Source organism: Anoplolepis gracilipes, chromosome 6 (genome assembly GCF_047496725.1).
Source record: "Anoplolepis gracilipes chromosome 6, ASM4749672v1, whole genome shotgun sequence".
NCBI classification, from domain to species: Eukaryota; Metazoa; Arthropoda; class Insecta; order Hymenoptera; family Formicidae; genus Anoplolepis; species Anoplolepis gracilipes.
Genome location: NC_132975.1, coordinates 14,369,129 through 14,391,767, shown reverse-complemented (window position 1 = coordinate 14,391,767; position 22,639 = coordinate 14,369,129). Strand labels below are relative to the sequence as shown.

General features: G+C 35.1%; 1 protein-coding gene across 2 annotated transcripts; it reads left to right on the top strand.

Annotated features, from left to right (window-relative positions):
- Window positions 1–9: 9 nt before the first annotated feature.
- LOC140666531 (uncharacterized) lies at window positions 10–22,584 on the top strand. 2 transcript variants are annotated; one of them, XM_072893805.1, is made up of 5 exons: window positions 10–123; window positions 17,185–17,304; window positions 19,744–21,705; window positions 21,915–22,113; window positions 22,361–22,584. In XM_072893805.1, exons 2-5 carry the CDS (start codon window positions 17,187–17,189, stop codon window positions 22,407–22,409), a joined length of 2,328 nt encoding a protein of 775 aa, XP_072749906.1. In that variant the 5' UTR covers window positions 10–123; window positions 17,185–17,186; the 3' UTR covers window positions 22,410–22,584. The 2 variants fall into 2 exon arrangements, with proteins under 2 accessions (XP_072749906.1, XP_072749905.1); XM_072893804.1 differs by lacking the exon at window positions 10–123 and adding an exon at window positions 680–940.
- The last annotated feature ends 55 nt before the right edge of the window (window positions 22,585–22,639 follow it).

The following is a 22,639-nucleotide window of genomic DNA, read 5'->3' as shown; positions in this document are numbered from 1 at the left end:
TTATGTGTCAAAGCCGAAGACTGCCCCCGTTACAAGTTTAAAACGAATTTGTTTATTATCAGCAAAAATGTTGCCGATGATTCATCCAGAGAGAGAGAGAGAGAGAGAGAGGAAGAGAGTAAGGTCAGTCATTAGTCATTGTCACTCAACGAAATTAACTTTAAATTATATATAAGCACATGTAAAGCGTGTGAAGTCAGAAAACGACTCTAATCATTTTGGCGACACGCCTGCAATTTTTTTTAATCGTCTATTTCATCTATTCATATATCGTATTGATTAAATTTCCATTATATATCTTTAATATTATCATTGAACGTGCACTCACAATGGAAATAATCATCTGCAAACATCTTTCGTGGAAAAGTCTTTTATTATTTCTTCCATTGTATGCGATGTGCTTATCAAAGGATTTAATGTCATTTTAATTATACGACATTATTACGTCAGCTTTTATCTGTTTTGTATAAAAAAAATATCACGTATTATATATTCTCACTGTACAATTGAGACAATTGATTTTTTCATGGTTATTCAGAGAACATTTATACCGATCGAAAAATGTTCAATAGCTCGCGTGCAGTTATTGAGTTACAAGAAAACTCGACAGAGGGTGCCACGTGGCGCTTCACGCGATTTCGCTGACAGCAGCGACGAGAGAGAGGAAGCGTTTGACGTTGATCAGCGAGCGACGCGTTTAGTTCTTCGTGATTACTCGATCGAGTAGGATTAGTCGTGTTTGCCGTCGCGTTCGTTATCTTTGACAGTCGTGTACGTTCTGAAAAAAAGTCACACGTTACGCGAACATCGCGACATCGTGCCTATTGTGTCCTTTGGGACAGAAGGAAATAAGGATTTGCTCGCCCGGAAGAGAAATCGAAATAAGAATGATTCAGCGAATTCCTCATTGAATAGATCATTTCATCGGATCGGCTATCAGGTGAGAGACCGGCGAAAGGAATTTATACTTTAATGACAATTCGTGTTCTTTTTCTTATTTATTTATTTTTGAAATATCTTAGATAGCGTGATGTAAATGGCAGCTAAAAGACTTTTTAATGTCTTTGAAGCTTTCGCTTTATTTAAAAGTGATATTTATTGTAAGGATATTCGGATTTTCCAGTGCCGCGGGATAATTGAAGGAATGTAATTTCACGTACGACATATTTCAAAAAATATATTTTTGAACATTATTTTTCTATTCTGTAACTTCACATATCTACATACATATATACATATGTTGTATTAAATTAAAAAAACAGAGTAACTTGCTTTTTTATATATTTGAATATATTTTTTATAATTTGTTTCTTCTATGTGTGTTTCATTATTTAACCCATTTTATTGACTTATGTGTCTACAAAACTTTTACGTTTTGAATTTTGATTTTATGGTATAAACTTATTTTTCTATATAAAATCTGCTCAAGATTTACACAATGTGGGATACATGAGTTTACATAGAATCATAAAACTGTTAAGAAAATATGTCTTGACTGATCTATTGACAAGGAAAATTCCAATGAGACCTGTTTATGTTGACATATAACTATTATTACAAACCACTATATAATTCCACGAGTAAGACTTTATCGGTTATTACTTAATTTGCTTATTAATTTTTTTTTAAATAATTATCATTAAAGTTCAGTGAAAATAATTGAGTCACTAATCTTAGAAATTGTTGATTTAAGAAAAAACTATGCAAAGAACAATATACAGATAATACGAATTAGTAGAGATAATTGAATTATTATATTAGTCGTTATACTTGTCATCGAATAATTTTCTTCGGGAAAAAAAATTATTTTATAGGTTTCAAATATTGAGATTTACATTCTCGATATACATATAGTTCTCAAATTTTAACAGTCCTATTATTCATAAACTATACATATATATATATATATATATAACAATATAAAACGAAGTTTAACAAACGGAAACACGCCAATTTCGAATGTTCTAAATAAGTATGTATATGTATATAATAACTGCTATACAGAGGGTAACACACTTGAAAATTACATCATGATTACATGATGTTCTCGGCTGACATGATTCTAAATTTTTCACACGAGCTATTATTTCAATCGCGCCGCGCTCATAGCCGACATACTTGATTTTCTTGCAACTGCAGTGAATCGTCGTGAATTCGCCGGTTACTCGCGCTCTTTTTGCCTCCTCTTAGCCGAAGCTCACAAAAGGGAAATCATGGGAATGCCGCCTAATTATATTATTCATTAATTAACTGGGATCGCGCGCGGTGCAGCGGGTCGAGCAAGCGTACCGTCTTAATGATGTGAACGATGAATTATCGCAATTTATTCCCGAACGCACGATGCAAGAGTCCCAAAAGATGTGCGCTCAGCCGTTTTTCTTTTTTCTTTTTTCTTTTTTTTTTCTCTCTTTAGGAACTCGCGTTTACTTTGCGCCGCGTCAAGTAGCAGAAAAGTAGTAAAGTGAAACGGATAACACACCTGTGCAGTTGTTTGGTTTCACGATTTGGTTAACGGACTTCAAATTATACGGTTCTCTGTTGAAGAGATGGCAATACCTCGGTTGTACCTCGGAGTCGTGAAGAATATTTGTTATTACGCGCGATACACATGTGTTTTATACGCGATTTTTATGACATTATTTTCTTCCATCGAATCCATTATGTGGTAATAAGATACTTTAAATATGAAAGGATAATGAGATTTTTTTTATTTTAATCAATATCTAAGTGAATGCATCTTTCATATTTTTTTTTCTCGTTTACTGCCACATCTAGAGATTTAGGCGTCAAATTAAAGGAGAAATCTATCACTCAAAAAAGTCATCTTGCAACTTGAACAAAAATTTTCTGGGCGTAAAAAATTCACTAAAACAGATAAATAATTAACAAATAATAATGTGATACTGCATATATTTTGCACTTAATCAATTTAAATGACAGACACTGAATTTATATCTGTATATACTATTAGTGTAATTTAGACTGAAAATTTTTCTGCGATGCCCATCTTTAAGGCCTATTGTCAAGGACAATAATATTTGTAATTAATATTTGGCAATGGGATGTAAATTTTCTAGAGGTATTGCTAGAATATTGCTATAAATTCTATACGCGACAAACAATATTCTAATAGATACCTATAAAAAGTAGCGATAAATTTTAATTGAGACATCTAGAAATCTATCTACATTAGCAAAATATTTTTTGGAGTGTACTTGACATTAAACTTATCCATTTATTTCGAATTACAATTGAAGACTTTGACATTCTTGTTAAGGAAAAGTTGATTGAAAATTAATTACAGATCATTATTGTTATACGCGTTTGTAAATTTGAACACCTGTATACGCATACGAATATCGCGTAAACAGTTTTTGTCTAAATATATCATCGGTTTATTCTTGGCGATAATTGTCTGGTAAATGCTCTCTCTTTTGCATCGATTTTTCATCAAATGACAAATTTATTAATAGCAATTGTGTTCGTGGATACTTGCGTATATTTCATGAGCGTATTTTTATCGCGAGGAGAGCAGTTATGGGACAGACTTGTTTGCGACCAGGAAATGGATTTCGACAGCGTTTTTAACGACGTCTCGTAAAACAAGACGTCGATAAACACGCTGCTCTCAACGTGTGTTACGAAGTTAAACCACAAAATTTTATACGTAGGTCACATACGAATTTCAAGCGGCACAAATGTAGTGACATTCGGTAATGAAAAAATATAAACGGTACTTTTTTTTTTATAATCCTCACCGAAATACCAATCGATTCGAAATGTAGATGCATACGAGAATCGCGGGCAATTTGAGGGGAGATTAAATTTTAATAATTTCAGGTCGTATCTCTTATCAGATATTGAAATTTATTCTTCAATCCACCTTCTCTTTTTTTTTTATCTTTATATTGAAACATTGATTAATTTATGGTGCCATTTCACAGATTGACTTAATCTCCTCTGCGATTCATTCATTCCACAACTTTAACGCGATGCCTCTTTTGATACTCCTCGCAAAGAGATTCGTTAAGATATATTCCTTTCACTTCGGGCTCGTAAGTTTACGGATTGCCTGGTCTTACGAACAGGTTATTAATGATAGAGACTAATTACTTTTTTTTTGTACGAGTTAAGCGCCGCGTAAAGAGCGTGATATGGAAGGAATGTGCAACGAATTTGGTATCGCACGCTCCATAAAACGAGGAAGAGTTTTCGAGCGAAAGTACAATACGATGTTCATTGAAGAAGATGTAATTTAATAGCATTTCGTCACGGATGACCGATCACTTTCTAGCCGCTCAGCGCAAAAAGTATCGTACATTAATCACCGAATCAAGACAAGCCTTTTTCTCCTCTCGCTCTTGAAACGTTTTCTCATCTCGCTGAAAAAAATTTCGACTTTCAAGCAGAATCGTAGAAAGCGGTTTATTCCAAATTTTATATCAACAGTATAAGAGGTAGGATTTAATTTTTCCCATACGTCTTGTATTACGTGTATTACATAGTTTTTTTCTCTAGACAAGAAATACCGAACGTGTCATATAAATCCCCTCCGGGGCGCAAAATGTTACACATACGAAACGATGTTAATTATCTGGAACGCAAAACAGGTATCGGCAACGGGCACACTCGTTACGTTCGAAACTTTCACTCCACGCGCTATTTGAACGATATTATCTTCTCTTTTTTTTCTTTTTCTTAAATGCGCGTAAGCAACCATAGCGAGCATGCAATACAAGTTGCGTGTACAAGGTTTTTTTTTTGTCATGCGATATATATAGGATGTACATTCCGATAATTTTCCATATCTGAAAGGATAGGAGAACAAGCGAGTCTCTTTCAGTTTTATTGCATAATAATAAGTAGATATGATGGATATTATGTAGAGCACTCAAAAAAATATTTTGTTAATGTAGATAGATTTCTAGATGTCTCAATTAAAATTTATCGCTACTTTTTGTATCTATTAGAATATTGTTTGTCACGTATAGAATTTATAGCAGCAATATTCTAGCAATATCTCTAGAAAATTTACATCCCATTGCCAAATATTAATCACAAATATAATTGTCCTTGACAATAGGCCTTAAAGACAGGCATCGCAGAAAAATTTTCCGTCTAAATTACACTAATAACACAGATATAAATTCTATCTTTGTCATTTGAATCGATTAAGTGCAAAATATATGCAGTATTACAGTATTTGCTAATAATTTATCTGTTTCAGTTAATTTTGTACACCTAGAAAATTTTTGTTCATGTTGCAAGATCATTTTTTTGAGTGAGCAATTCTTGCGAAAAATAGCGGTTTTGTGACACACGTTGCTTCGAATCGTTTATTATAATTTTATTAAGAAACGTAGAAAAATTAACATCACGTTGAATAATTATTGCTGTTTGACGAGAATAATTTTATTCTGTTTTTAATTAATTTAATATTTCTGTTAATAAGCGATAATTATCTATTAACGTCATTAAAGTTTTAAATTATGAGGCACTTTGGACGATTATCAATTTATCACGTTCATCTGGAACGCACATTTTATGCTCCTTAAAAATAAAATATCTACATATAAATCTGACATGCGTTCGCGCATATAAATATTAAATATCAAATTATTTAGAGTTTTCGAGTGCTGTTATATCATATAACAGATTATTTAAAGTAGACTTGAAAGAATTTTACTAATCAAGTCGAACGTCATGTACTCGGCATGAGACATACCGCCAATATAAAGTGGTATAAGCTGGATTGAAATCTCGACGTAAAAATGTCGATATAAAATTTAACTCGGCACGAAAACCGGACTAGTTCTCTATCGCGCGATCCGATCTCGATCTAAAGTGCGTCACGGTAGAGCGCACGCAGACTCGCGCGTCTCGTGTATCCCGAGATGCTTCATCCGTGGTTTTGCGTACACGCGTTCATGTACGACATTCCACGTACGCTCTGATAATGATCCGACGCGACGGACAGTTCAACCTCGAACGGAGAAGGCCATCGCCGACGAACATGTGTGCACTTTCCTGCGCGGGATTACGCAATCGTGAAACTCGAAGTACTGATAACGCGGGCCGAAATTATCCTCGCTTTAACACGCGCGTTCGCATTTCTCTCCACGCATAACAATAGCTGTAAAAGTACATGTCATCCGGAATCACATCGGACGCAGATCACAATTTGTGTGAAGCTGACGTATCATTTCATGGAAACTCATCAATAATTAAGAGGTCTGAATTTATTTTCAATAGTCCTAGAGTTCCTGATAGTTTAAACAAATAGTTCTGGCGATTAGAGCAAAAAAAAATGCCTTCGGGCAAACTGAGATGCCAACTTTACGCAGCATCTCACTTTGTCCTACGACATTTTCGCTATCTAGTAATTGTAGAAAATTAAAAGATCTATGGTTAGGTTCTAGATGAATTCTAAAAAGAGTTCTGTCATCTAAAAGCAGAAAAATATTAATTAAGGTAAAATAAAAAACAACGAGTTCTATAGATACAGATATCGAGGTGAGACACCGGTCGACTTTCAAGAGTTTTGCTTAATATAAAACAATTCTCTTATAATTCTGGGCTTATACAATGCCCTTCCAAGGAGTTCTGACATTTAAAATGTTTAAATAATTTTTAAATTAATTATTATACCCGAAAAACGCGTATTTTCATAAATGATACGCCAGCTTCAAAATTCACACACACACACACTCACAATTTCTCTCTCAATTTCGAACGCGATATCTCGAAGATTAATATAAACGTTATAACTATATAACTGTTTATCTTAGGACCTTATCTTTAGGTGAACGTAAATTATACATCGCGCACGTGCATATATGTAGTCCACGGTGAGGTTGGACTACACACCTAACCCGGTAACAGGCGAGCTTTCATGATCTCGTCCCTGCTCGCGTGCGACCTCAATCGCTATCAGCGCGTACAGGCCATTCCGATGTCCATCGTCTACGACGTTACATTCGTCCCGAATTAAATTCAGTGTCAGCGACATCGGAAAATCTCATTGGGTATTCCGCGTAGGGACAACAACGCGTGTCCGCAATTCGTGAACACGATCGCTGATCGAGTCTTATTTATTGATTAAAGCTAAAGCTACACGAGTCGATAAGTCGGAAAAATTGAAGATAAATTTCAAGCGGGTTGATATATTCCGCCCTCAAAAAAATATTTTGCTAATGTAGATAGATCTCTAGATGTCTCGATTAAAATTTATCGCTACTTTTTCTATCTGTTAGAATATTGTTTGTCACGTATAAAATTTATAGCAGCAATATTCTAGCAATACCTCTAGAAAATTTAGATCTCATTGCCAAATATTAATCACAAATATAACTGTGCTTGACAATAGGCATCACAGAAAAATTTTCCGTCTGAATTACACTAATAGTACAGATATAAATTCTGTCTTTGTCATTTAAAAAATTGATTAAGCGCAAAATATATGCATGCAGTATCACAGTATTGGCTAATAATTTATTCAGGTTTCAGTTAATTTTTTACACCCAGAAAATTTTTGTTGAAGTTGCAAGATCATTTTTTTTTTTTTTTTTTCTTTGAGTGCGATAGTAGTCTTCTTTTAGAAAACGCGCTCGAAGGAATTACGTGAAGAAGGAAACGCGCTGGAAAATATTTTGCCAGATTGCCCTGAAAAATGTATGAAAGCTTTTGGTCGTCTTTCTTGAATCTCACGAAAGGGATAAGATGGTGTTCAAGATGCAACTCTCGCTGATCGCTACAACTCCAGATGCGCAGGAAAGACCAAGGACGAAAGGCTCGTCCGACACACAGGAAGGGAAGCGATTAGAAGAAGGAGCGGTTAAACCGGAAAGTCGAGCGCGACTGAAGGGGGTCGCTCGAGCAAAACTGCTATTCTCGTATTGTGGACAAGATAGGCGGCTGGATTCTCTATGAGCACGACCGCGCGATTAATCGCAGCCCGCCGGGTAATTCTCCACGCACGTATCCCGCTTCCGGTCCTCCTGCGGCAAAAGCTATGGGGAATAGTCTCGGGGATGGTACTCTACGCACATCTCGTCCGCGCACGTGTATGTTCGCCGAGGAATAATACAATCGGTACTTGACACAGTATCAGGTTTCGCGTTTAAGCGAGATTTAGTGTTATCGCGAACGCGATCGGGTTAACCGCAACCCTCTCTCCCTTCTCGAAGCTCGCTGACCCCACTGAACCGATGAGAGAACCTGAAGAATAGCAGAGATACTAAAACCGACATTTATATATATATCTCAATCTATTTTTAGACTCTAGTTCCTACAGATTAAAGTTGAAAATACATAAATATTTATTAGAAACTAACATTCCTTATCATAGATCTTAATACAATATTAATAAACAATATCAAACTCTCTTGAACACATTTCTTTTAAGCAGACGACAAATGAAAAGTTGAGAAAATGGTCCCCAAAGTTGAAAATCAAATATTAAATTTAATTAATATGATAAAAAAGAGAAAAAAAGGAAAGTTTAGAGAAACCTATAAACACGTAGAATAAATCTAATATTATACATATATATATGCCAATTTTGATGTCTTTCCTCTATTCTTTGAAGAAGTCTCATCGTGCCTCCTGATGACATAAGGATCTGGAATTAATAGAAATAATGTGAATGTTTCTAAAAATAAAAAATATATATAATTTTCCCGTGGATATTTTCTCGAATAACTATTATTCGAAAATTTTTCGCTGGTAGATTTCTTACGCCAGATCTCTCTCCAAGAAGAGAGAGAAAGAGCACGTTGTCTTTGTCCCTTTCTCTTTCTCCTTCCGTCTTGGTGAGTTCTCTCGGAGGAATGAAGCGAAGGGGAAGGGTTAACCAGTAATCGACCTTGGAGCTCCGTCCTTTACGCGTACGCGCTGCGCGTGTGTCTTATTTTATATGCACGCGTATATGTATGTATATACACGCGTGTCTAGCGATATGTACCTACCCATACAACCTAATCACCGCGCCTTCGAATGCACGTGAATACGTACATTCGCCAGCTCCGATAACGTACGCGGCTCCAACACACATACGCGCGTACCATACACGTGCTCGCGCGCGCGCGCGCGCACGTAGACACGGCGAGCGCAATGCCGAGGGCGTAGTTACACGGCTATTCCAGCGAGGAATGCTCGGCATGTCGCTCTCGTCAAATGGCCAGAAAATAAAAGGACTACCTCGCTCGCGGCCTTGATAGGGAACGCTCCTAGTGGGCTCTCTCTTTGGTCCGGTTATCCGCGAGTTTACCATTCAACAGTCATCTTGGGAAATTAACTGTGTCGATGATTATGGAAGCGGTCCGAGTCGCAAGTATATGAGAAATGCGAGATTTGTATTCGCGTACACTCCTTGTCTCGTGATGTATTGAGTACAGTAAAGTTAATCTGGCAGTATTTCAAGCTAATTTTTTCTCTTACAGATATGTAAGAAAATGATTTTACTCTTACTTGCGTGCTAACATGTTGAATTATTCCTCTCGTCTCGCATAAAATGAAATCGTTCGTCGTCACATGAAAACAACAAACATATTTTGCATTTATGAAAACTTATTATATTATGAAAACGTTTAAATTAACAGAATATGCGCAGATTAACATTAGAAAATATTCGTCACGAAAGATAAATTTAGAAAACGCACAAAAATGTTGTGTTTGTAAACAAACAAATTAATTGTGCAACGAGTACCCACTCAAAAAAATATTTTGCTAATGTAGATAGATTTCTAGATGTCTCGATTAAAATTTATCGCTACTTTTTGTATCTGTTAGGATATTGTTTGTCGCGTATAAAATTTACAGCAGCAATATTCTAGCAATACCTTTAGAAAATTTACATCCCATTGTCAAATATTAATCACAAATATAATTGTCCTTGACAATAGGCCTTAAAGATAGGCATCGCAGAAAAATTTTCCGTCTAAATTACACTAATAGTACAGATATAAATTCTATCTCTGTCATTTGAATCGATTAAGTGCAAAATATCTGCAGTATCACAGTATTTGCTAATAATTTATCTGTTTCAGTGAATTTTTTACACCTAGAAAATTTTTGTTAAAGTTACAAGATCATTTTTTAGGGTGTAGAATAAGCGATACTGTATGTTATCTTACAACAACTTTATGAAACTCTGGTGCACGTAATTTGGAATGATGAATCACTGATAATTATCATCAAATTTTTTTGCACCTTTCTTATTAAAATACTTTATTTAAAAAATATATATTTGTAAAAAAAATCCATACATAAAGCTAAAAATTCTAAGCATATTTTCTAAAATAATTAAAGACTATACTTTTCTAAATTAATAAAGAGACAAAAATTCATTTTCATGTCAAGCTTGTAAATCACTCATCAGTTATGACACCTTCTGACGTTGAAAAGAGAGACAGAGAGAATCTTAATTCAGATATTTTTAATAATAAAAATGCACCGTTCACACACATACGCACAACATATAATTCGCGAAGTGACATTTAGCTTTTATTTCGCTATAAAATGCCAAGGAATTCTTCTCGTAAAATTCACGATATTATCGTCAGCCAAACTGAGCCATCAAGGTAACTTTATGTCGAACCGAACATTTTTTATCGCTTTGTCCAAGTCTCTAAATTACGGGTTTTAGGCTTCTGCGCATATGTTTCTTAATGCATTATTAGGCTTGAGTTTCAAAAAACATCCACTAAAAAAACATTCATCAAATTCTACGACTAAGCACGCTATAAATATTATATCGTATGATCAAATATATCATTTTTTGTACTAATTTTCATATGTGAAAAATTTCTTGATAAAAGACAAGCATGAAGTCTTCTTCACAGAAAATCACGAAAGAGGCAAATAGAATAAAAAACATTAAGTACATCTCCAAACAGCAGATAAGCAAAGAAGCATATACGTATAAAAGATAAGGAACGAATGTTAAGATAGTAAGACTGCGTCGTAAAAAGATATAGTACCATTTTGAAAAATATGTATTATTTTAATTATTTACAACGTTACACGTAACAAGGGGTCATTCAACTCGTTATCTTTTATCGTGAAATATGAAGAAATAATTTTTCACATAACAAAAGCTCGTATTATTTTTAAAAAAAATTATGCAGAAAAACGATGAATGAGAGTAATTTGAGAGTGTCTCGAAAAGAAACGCGATTGAGAAGAAATAGCGTTGCATGAGTTAGAGAATAATCGTGTGCAAAAATTCGTCCGTATTCAAAGAAGTCGCACGAATAATTTGCATGCGGGTCGTCCGTGGTGGTAACGCATGCAGATCCCAGAATCCCCCAGGTACGCGATAACAATACCTAGGAAGCGGGAGCGAGTTACGACTCGGTAGCCACGCGGCAGAGAATGTTTTACGAGCATCCGGGGCACGTCACGCTTTATACGTACGCGTCACACTTTACCTCAAATTGCATTCACACACAGCGATGTGTGTACGTGTGTGTCGATTTTCCCATCGAACGACAAATCTTTGTCCGATGAATTCGCATTGTTTTGTCACCATATTTCAAGACGACACCTCCGTTCTCGTAAAGTTAACGATAATCGAGATTTAATTGATTTTTTCTGTCTCTTTCTAATTCTCCTCTTAAATATACAGGTTATATATATATATATATATATATATATATATATATATATATATATAATTTATTATCAGTAGTAAAATTTTAAAAAAGTGACAACTTATATAAAAAAGTTTTTTCTGTTTAAAAAAAAATGATTCTTAGAGAATCGAGAAATTATATAAACCAATGTCTTTATTTTTTGTTTTTCTTCTCTTTGAATAACATTCGATTATCGTGTGAGATAAATCGTGCGAAATAAAAAAATTATAATTTAAATTATTAAAATTAATTTTTTTAAATATTATAAAATTATTCTTTAGAATATTTTTAATCACATTCCGTCAAAGAGCAGCTGTTGAAAGAAACGCGTTGATCTATGACATAGGATTATTCTGAAACAGAAAAAAGTATTAATTTGATTCCGTCGAAGACGAAGCTTTCTTTACTTATTTTTTTTCTTGCTTGAACTACTAATCTAATGTAGTTTTAATGTTTTTGTATATGTGATATTTTCGCCACCAGACAGTGCTTTTGCTTGTAAAACAGTAATTGAACGAAGACTCACCTGCCGTCTGGATATATGGTATAATAATTTCGCGCAAGTATCTAACCACTTTACACCTTCGTGCTTGTAATAACGCAATTACTATAAAAGTACGAGTTTTAAGGTGAAATGCGGTTGCCGCAGGCGTTTTGTTTTTGTCATTTATTGCGAGACATGCTCGGCAATATTTTGCAACTGAATTACTTGTAATAAGAAAGGAAACGTTCGCTGCGAGTGCAACTCGGATTCGAATAATGTTAAGTTGTTTTAATTTAAACCGAAATCAGAACCAATCTGATGTTGAATAAGATATGTATAACAAATAAATTAAACACATGTAACATTAAAGTTCCAACAATATGATTAAAATAGAAGCAAATTAAAAATACCTGATATTATTAAAAAAAATTCCAAATGAGAAAAACACAGCATTAACCCAAATAATAAGGGTAAGAATAATTTGTAATATTAAATTTTCGTTATGAAAGAGAGAGAGAGATTTTAAAAATCTCATTAAATCTTACAGTTAGAATATTTTTTTTTATAAATTTTATAGAAGAGATATACATTTTTGTGCAAAATATATAATTAGATTCACTAAAATTAACAAAAGTAAAGGTATGTTCAATTTTGCTTTTCAGTCACACAACTCTAACTTATTTTCTCGCCAATAATTCCTGGTTAGGTTCAAGCTCGTACCAGTGAAATCGACATAGCTCGCGGAGAATCTTATGTACAATCGCGTGCATTAATGGTATGTCCGGTGGTTCGCAAAAATATCTCGTGACACGCGAGTCACAGATTCTTTACGAGCACGAAGCAGTTGAATCGTGCAATTAACTATGTGAACAAAAAGATTCATCTCTTATTGTTAGAAAGAAATTGACTTCCCCCGCTGAACACAGGGGTAGCTGGATCTCTCTCTGTAGTTATTACATTATGATATCAGGAGCGAGCGAAGCAAATCTTTTTTTCTGCCAAATACAAGTTGTAACGTACGAGAAATTAATTTGTTTCGCTAGCGCGAAAAATGAAAAAAAAAAAAAAAGTTTTATAACATTTCGTTCCTGATGTCGTATAGTCTTCTGATACGTTGTAATAACGGATCAGAATTGCTTTAACACACGCGAGTGTATCGCGACGATAACAGCTGCGTGCCGCCGCACCACAAAGATTTATAATCCTAAAGCTATACTCGCGGAGGCTAGACTCGGAACGAAGTAAAGTCGAGCTGCCAGCGCGGCAGCCGCGGTCAGGAACGGATCGGCAGCCCACGAAAGTGGAACGATAAATCTATGCCCGGATAACTGGACGTTTAGCTCCCACATTCCTCGAGTCTTTAACAACCGCGAATTTTCCGCGATATTTATCGCGTAACGCGCAGCAGAGAAGATTCTTAGAAACTGACAAACTTTGCTGTTAAATATAATTTAAAAATCCAATCTTTCATAATAACAATTAGATTGCATTAAATTGACTTTCTAGAAATTGATAAGGAATTTAATTAAGTTTTTATGGTATCGTGAAAAATCTTCTTAATTTTTTTTCAGAAGAGTTTATTAAAATTAAAGAATTTTATTTTATTTAATAATGACAGTTATATGACAGTTCTTCATTTTTTTATTATTAGCAACTATATTTTTTATATCGCAAACTCACGGTGCTTAAGAACTAAAAAAAATTTCTAACTTTTTACTGTAAATTTCATAAACATACAAGAGACAGATTTCAACTTGAATGCTTTTAAAAAATGCTTAAATGCGTCTTCTTGTCTTTGTACGTATTACGTAAAAACAAGCGATTGATATAAATACTCAAGAGTATTCCTAAACTTTCTAATAAATCCATCTCTTGGAAATAATCTGATTGCATCGCACTCTTGATTGCGAACTTAATTGGCGTCTGGCTGCTTGTGCGTGGGTTTAATCTACGAAAAGTGAAAAGGAAAAGAGGCGTAGCCTTTGGAGAAGAGCTAAGAAGACGATGGCACACATATTTTGCATCGGAGAAAGTCGTACGTGTACCTCCCCTTCCTTGCTTTTTTTTTCCTTTATCTTCTCGTCGCTGTCCTCGTAATCAGCCATTATGCATACTTATGCAGATACGTATAATCATTACGTGCATTAACATCTTGCATAACGCATCGCAGTTTAATTAAATACACGGGTCTATCGTTTGAAATCGTGTGAAATAAAAAGATTGTTCCGTTCGATGCATCTTTCCATTTTTCTTCATAGTTAGTAGAAAAATATCTTAAAATCTCTTGTGAATTTTTATTGTAATTTAAATATATATTTTATATGTGATAATATAATATTACTAATATAATTATTACTATAATTAAAATAAGTTACTTAAAATTTTTTTCTCTTTATGTAAATTTTTGCAATAAAAATTTGAAATATTGTATTTTTTCACATCTTGATTAGATTGATTATTATGCTAATAAATATATGTGATTTTTATCAATGGTATTGATATCTAGTATTTTCAAATTTTTTAGCAATTTTATTTTGCAAAATTTTGTATAACAACAATTTTCTTACATATTTACTGGCCATGTGCAGCTGACATTTTCTTGAATGCTATGATAGCAATAAATCGATTCGCAATTGTGCGCTTGAGCGCCAAATAATATATTACGCGAAACGGAAGTGAAGAGTTGTAGAATATGTAAGATGTTTAGATCGCATACTGATACGCTACTTTAATGTTTGAAAATAAAGGAGTTTACGCTTGGAAGCATTTCCAAACTACTAACGTGTAACGCAAAACTTTATCCTTCGGGGAGAAATTTGCAAATAAATTTACAATCTTATTGTTAGTTACTGACCATATATGCCAAAATTAAAAGTTTTTTTAAATCAAGAAAAAAGCGCGTGCATTAAATTTTCCAATTAAAAAAATGGATTCAAAATTGAGACCGATCAAAAAATTAAAGTCAAGTAAAAAAATCATGTATAATGCGAATTGTTGGAAATTATCTTCACGTCATGCAATACATTCTATATAAAGTTATATTAATTATAATATGTATGAAATAACCTTTCTCGACCATATAATAGTTTGCTCATCTAGTTGTAAATATTACATATTTTCTTAAATTAATTCAAAATGCAAAATACTCTTCATATAATCTTATAATAGTAAAATTATATATATCCCCTATCCGTTATTTAAATAAAAGTATTACGAATTCTATGCGGATCAGATAAACGGTATTGCCTTTTGCGAATATTCTGTCCACACCGTTTTTACTAGGGATAAAAAGGTGAAAATGAATTACCGTCTGCAACGGTATTGTGATGGAATAATCTTTTTTTTTTATCGACACATCGGCACCAAAAAAATGAGACAATATTACGTAAAGAAAGTACCGCTTTTCAAAATTGATCAGACTTGCAATTCATCATAATTATTTTAATATTGATTACATAATAAACATTCAATATTGAATACGATAATTGTTTTTACAACTAAACGACGTCCAGTGACCGATGTATGATTACGCAATGATTATTACATAATAATATAACTGCAACATTTAATATAAGATATAGCCGCGTAAAATCTTTAACAGACCTTCTAAGAATTTCTCGAGTATATTTCACAGCATGGAATGCATTCGGTAATTCTGGTCGTCGATATTTTCCTGGAAGGTAAAAATATCCACAAAGTCGAAAAAAAGAATTTGCATGCCGTTCACGTAATGACTCGAATAAATATTCTTCGAGGCTCTCGCGTAGCAGGAAAAAAAAGTATATTATTACAAATGTAATAATAACAAATCAAAAGAAATATACAATATACCCTTATTTGTTTTATCTCACATTGCGTGTGTCTTCTTCTTCATCACTATATGTGAGTAAGTAGAAAAGATAGTAGATGATTGTAAATGTCTTCAAGTTAACACATGCGTGTATCAGTGCCATCGGTACGAAAAGTTGTAAGCTAGACGACGTAGATGATGCGCGATGGCCTCCTTGTCTTGGAAGTACCGTTGTGATGAGCGATGGTGATGCTTTATACTCTGTACCACTTCGTTCGAACGCATAAATGTAAATGGCAAGGCCCTATATTGAACGTAATATACTCAGTGAATAAAGAAATAATTGTATATCCCGTTTGGCATATAAAAAAGAATACTGTTGCCGCAAAGCGCTTTCTTCCATACTACTTCGAATGAAAGCAGTGTACATTAAGAGGAGCACTTTGTAATAAATTATTCTTTTTTTTTTATGTAAAATAAATTCTGGAGAGAGGAATGAAATGTGTATATCTCTATGTCTAAAAATTTTAATTAAAATTGTACACATGTTTATTTTAATCGGAATATTTGTGGCGTCCAGCAGCTTAATTTTATTGACAGATTCTCGGATTTAATTTCAAGTCGATTTTTATTAGTAAAAAATATGTCGACAAAGATTTGCAAACTTTCAATTTTCTTTTAAATTTCTATTAGAGTGGAATTATAATTGAGGAATGTGGGTTTATTATGTATTAAATTCATTTCATTCGCGCATCTCCTTCATGTTTGTCTGTGCTTCATTATGACCATCACGCGTAGTTTTCTCTACCGCGTTATTAGATCGTATCAGAAACAAGCGAAGTGAAATAGCCTGGATTCAACGGTGATTGTCATCATTGACATTCATTTGAAATCCATTCACTTCCCAAGATCTATTGTTTCACTTTTACATAATTACAATCTCTTCGCTGATTCTTCCACTTATTTCATTTAAGATCTTTTGACACAGAAACATTTTTTAATTGATGGAATACCAGAATAATAAATCTACACAGAGGAAAAGAGAGAACATCCCACAATCTCATGAGAGAGATTTTAATTTTAACAATAGCTTCTCTGACAAATTGACAAAAGATTCTTTGAATATGAAAGAATTTTCAAACTTTAGTCACAACGATATGAAATGTTATTGCTTGTGACGAATGCCTCAGAAATTACTTATCGGCACGCTGCCGAGATATTGCCGCATGCTTTCACGTACAAGGATCACGCAATAACTACTTTCCAATTGTTTACAGACATGCGTTGGTTTCGTGGCCACGCCGAGGCACCAAGACTCTTACGTCTAAGTCCCCTTCGAGCCGATGAAGATGTCAACGAGGTATCCTATCATTTTCGCGCGAGGTCTCGATGCAGAGGTAAGAATTATTTCAAATCAAGTGGTATCTAATCTTTGTAGAAAAAAATAAAACGTACAATTAAAGCGAGGTATTATGAGAGAGAGAACGAGAATATGCAATCTGTTTACTCAAAAAAATGATCTTGCAACTTGAATAAAAATTTTCTGGGTATAAAAAATTGAGACTGAATTTATATTTGTACTATTAGTGTAATTTAGACGGAAAATTTTTCTGCGATGCCTATCTTTAAGGCCTATTGTCAAGGACAATTATATTTGTGATTAATATTTGGCAATGGGATGTAAATTTTCTAGAGGTATTGCTAGAATATTGCTGCTATAAATTCTATACGTGACAAACAATATTCTAAGAGATACAAAAAGTAGCGATAAATTTTCACTGAGTCATCTAGAAATCTATCTACATTAACAAAATATTTTTTTGAGTGAATTGTTTTTGTTCTCTTTGGCAAGAATCTAATTTTCGCGAAAATCGTATCATCTCGCGTGTCGCGCATATGCATTGCGTGTCCTTCCATCACGTGTATAGCGTGCATAGCAATATTTGAGAAAAAAAAAAAAGAGAGAGAGAAAGAGAGAGATGCGAGATTCCATTCTGAATGCAAGGATTACGATTCAACGTTCCGTCGAGTCCCGAGTGACTGGTTGAAAAGCGAGAATAGGAGCAAATTGACACCGGCGGCCTACGCGAATGCACGTTAATATAAAGGATCATTGTCGAGGACGCAATTTGTAGCTTTATGCGTGATTGTATAAGCGTTTCCCATAAGACCATAATGCAATTGACGACGACGGCAGTGACAATCAACAATATGAATCGGTTTGCTTCTAATTATACATATAGTAACTGCTAATTGTCGAGATACATGCGGTTAGCAATCGAGATGGAACATATATTTTCTTTTATATTTAACCACAGAACTGTGAAATACTTCTTATCAATTTGCTTCTAAGAATTTGGACGTGAGATAACATGACCGCAGTTTCGACGTCAGACATGATTTAAGGGACGACGAAGCATTACTCAAGCGTCCCATCTATTTTGGATTCTATCCGGTTTACGCATTCCAGACAATAATATACGCATGACTTACTCTCTTTCTCCCTCTTACTCACTTACGCACACAAACACACATATACATTCACCAACTGTTTTGCATTCTTCCGTTTTGAAAATTGCAAATGAAAAGGCGAATCAATTTATATTTATCGCGAAGAGTACTTATTCTTATTTATTAAGAATAAAGAGGAGTGATTTAATGCATTGTAATGCGTGCGATGAACTAATTTAAAATGAATAAATCCCGCATACTCATCTTGAAGATTGAAGATGGTACATGTAGTCATCTAGTCGCGATAGCGGTATTACTGGCTGCATTATCTCGATTGCTGTCGAGGCCTCGTTCCGTAAAGTTACAACTTGTAATACTAGAGGATAAATTGCTATCAGTGTTGACGCATTTTGTAATGACATGCAAAGTCCGTGTTCTTACATACCTCCCATCGCTTTTGTTGGTATTTACGAATCTTGCATTTTTTTCAACAGGGTCGAATTCGATTTCTTCATAATGCAAAAGATTGTGTGGTCAGCATTTTTACATTATCAACATATGATGTTAATTTAATGCAACATATGTTTGTTGTTTATTTTATTAAACGTTGTATTTAAAAAAAAAAAAAAAAAAAAAACACTTGAGACCTAATTTTTTAAATGTAATAAAACTTTTTTGTAATCGGAATGAGAGTATATTGTGTGTGTGAGAATCTAAAATGATTAATAAAAATAATTCTCAAAGTTTTATAATTTGATTTTAAATTCTATTTGAAAAAAAAAACAATCTTTTACACCGCAATTTAATATATTTAAAAATAATATTATATTATATTATTTGATGTATTTATTTATTATCTTAGAGGCTGTAATATCACTATTAGTAAGCCTTTATGATTATCTGAATAATATTCCAAGTTAAGTAAATTGCTCATGGGAACATCCTGTTTTACGTATGTATATCCTATGTAAGACTCAATATGACGTCATACTTCACGGAACCCGCATATTTGTCGGTATCGTCACGAATGGCACCGAAAGCGGAGATCACTTTCGATTCAGAAGTCGAAGAGTTCGGATTTCACTTTTAGACAGACCTGCAGAAATGAGAATTTACGGTCTACTCTACTGCATTATCCATCCAAAATCTCTACGATCTCTTTCATTTTATCAGAACATAAAAAAAAAAAAAAAACAATTAAAGTTGTAAAATATAATTTTTTGGAGAGATAATATATAATGAGATAAAAAGATTTTGATTAATTAAATCAATGATTGCAAAACAATTATTTCACTACAAAGAATAAATAAGACGTAGATATATTTTTTAACTTAATATTTTATATCATCGTTATTTATTTATTTACCTTTTTTTTTATTTTTTAGACATGTCGCCGGTGCGATGGGCTCGAAGAAAATCCTCGAGTTCCGAGTCCGAGAGGAACTGTTACAACGTGCAGACCTCCCAAGTGACAACTGAACGGACTTCCAATAAGAAAGGCAAGAAGAGAATACAGGAAGAACGGCGGAGAGTGTGCGAGAAGCGAAATCCTCTGTTGGATCGCGTGAAGAGTACCAGACTGAGCTTTTTCAAGGACCGCGAGTCCGACGAAGAGGAGAACGACGGCGAGGACGACGAGGAAGCGGGACGAGTTCAATTCCGCTCCATGTGTGAGCTGAGGCATCGCGGTCTGATGAGGAACGAGTTACGACGATCGGTCTGCGAGTCCGACCTGAAAGATATCACGGAAGAGGAAAAGAGTCACGCGAAGAGGAGAAGACGTGCCAAGTCGCAGAGCAGGTTACCGTACAAGAAGCATCAGGAGGAGCGATTCTCCTTTCTGGGCTTTCGTACCTCGACCCCTCGGAAGCAGTCCGAGTGGCCGAGAGACACGGATTCGATCCGGGAAGACGCAATGCCACACGATTACCGATGGGGGAGACTCAACCAAGATTTCCTCCACGTGAATAGTAGCACTGATCGAACCGTTGACCGTATGATGGTCGATACCAGGGAGGAGATACCTAGACACGCCAATGGGACCATCTTTAAGAAAGACACGACGATAACGGCGTTTGACAGCATTACGCCGTCCAGTTGTCTGGCGGCAAAATTCCGCGCGATGCAGGATAGATATCTGAAGAGCTCGACAAACAAGTTGATCGCCAAAATTTATAAGAAGGATTGTAACAAGGAAAAACGAAGGCTGCGCAGCTTCTCTTACGGTACATTGCCAGGCCTCGAAGAGCTGCGGACGAATCCGCTCTACGAGGATCAGGATCAGGATGACAACGACTCTGGGATTCTGGACAACGATTCCGCCACAAGTTCTCTGCTGGATGACAGATGTAGCAGCGGTGCTTCCGGGCCGCTGAATAATGGCAGTCATAACGACTCTTGTTTGGGATCACCGCCTAGACTTCCGCCCAGGAGACCCTTCTCGACTGCTGTGGACGTCGATCGGACCGCACGGTTATTCGCCAGTTTGGATACGTACGACAGAACTAAGGATATCTCCGGGACGAGTCTTATCGAGGAGTACTCGAACGTTTGTCAAGCCGCGAACGACACGTTGATAGATCAAGCAACTCGAATCTGCGCAGAGAATAGTATGGGTCAGGAGAGAGAGGAGAGAAACGCGGACGAGGAGTCTAAACGGAAAAAGCGCACTTCCGGTTTGCAGGTTGTAAGGAGCAGACCCTACACCACGGAGACGATGGTCGTGAAGCTCTTCAAGGAAACGTCCGATCAATGCTTGGGCATTTTTATCGCGAAAACTTCTGAATCCAGTCCAGGTTATCTGGTAGCTCACGTGGTGCCGAACGGACTGGCTGATAAGGAAGGCACTCTGAGGATTGGCGATGAAATTCTGATCGTCAATGGAAAGAGACTGCGCGGTCTGAGTATGGCAGAGGCGAGAAAGATCTTGGGTAACGATAGCGGCCCCGGTGACGTCGATATTGTCGTCTCGAGATACTCGGGCGTCGAAGATACTGCTCAGCTAGCGAAGAGACTGAAAGAAAGCAGTGTAGACTATGAAAACGTCAGCATGGAAGATGGTCACGGAGTAATCGTCGAGAGCTCACCCAGCTCGCACTTTAGAAAACATCAAACTAGATGTCATCGAGACAGGAAGGACGAGTTGAACAGATCAATCTCGTCTGACAAATTTGCGACGAATATAGATAGCACGTTCGCGCAAAGTATATCCAAGTTCTGCACTCTTCCGAGAAGACCGAGAAATACCGTGTCTACGTTCCTTACGGTACTTTTCGAGAAAGGAATCGGGAAAAAGTCCCTGGGGTTCACTATAGTTGGCGGAAGAGACAGTCCGAAAGGAAGCATCGGTATATATTTTTGCTTTATATATTTCCTTAATTTTTTAAACGTTAACTATTTTTTATCGCGTGCATGCAACGCAGTAAACCGGAATATCTCGGTGGATTATTTGTCGCGAGAAGTACGATTTGCGTCATAAAAATGTGCGTATTATCTATACATATAAAAACATTTATATATTCTTTTTTAATCTATATCTATTCTATAACTTGTACAGGTATCTTCATAAAGTCAGTACTACCTGGTGGTCAAGCTGCCGAAGATGGCCGTTTGCGTGCAGGAGACGAAATTTTGGCTGTGAATGGCCAGGTCTGTCACGACTTGACACATCGCGAAGCCGTACAACTCTTTCGCAATATTAAAAGTGGGCCGATTGCTTTGCACCTATGTAGACGCGTGAAAAATCGGGAATTACAGTAAGTTCTCTGATAATTTAATATTTAATAAACCAAGTAAATAAATGTGTTACTATATTTAATAATTTAATTAATTTAAATTATATTGATTGATTTTGAACATGCCAGTTAATTTTCGCAATAATTGCAGCAATAATTAATCTAGACTGATATCTATTATATAAAATGATATTTATATAGAAGGAAATAAAAACTGAAAAAAACTATCTCACGTTGCTTCTATCGTTTTTTTACTTTTGTGTTTTAGAACGCCGAAAGCCAAATCGTGTGCAGATCTTTTGCTAATAGACACGTAGGAAAGTAATGATACGATGTTTTTATCGTTGGTTCGATGGAATCGTCATCGATGGAAGTATTATTGAAAAAGAAACGGACAGCATTAAAAGTAAAATGTAAAATACAAATTCTGTATATATTGTACATTTTCGGAATTCGCTAGAAATAAAAATAATTATTTAATTAAGAATATAATCTGGATGCGGTACCTTTTCGACGGTACCATTCAAGTATATCCTCTCTTTATTGT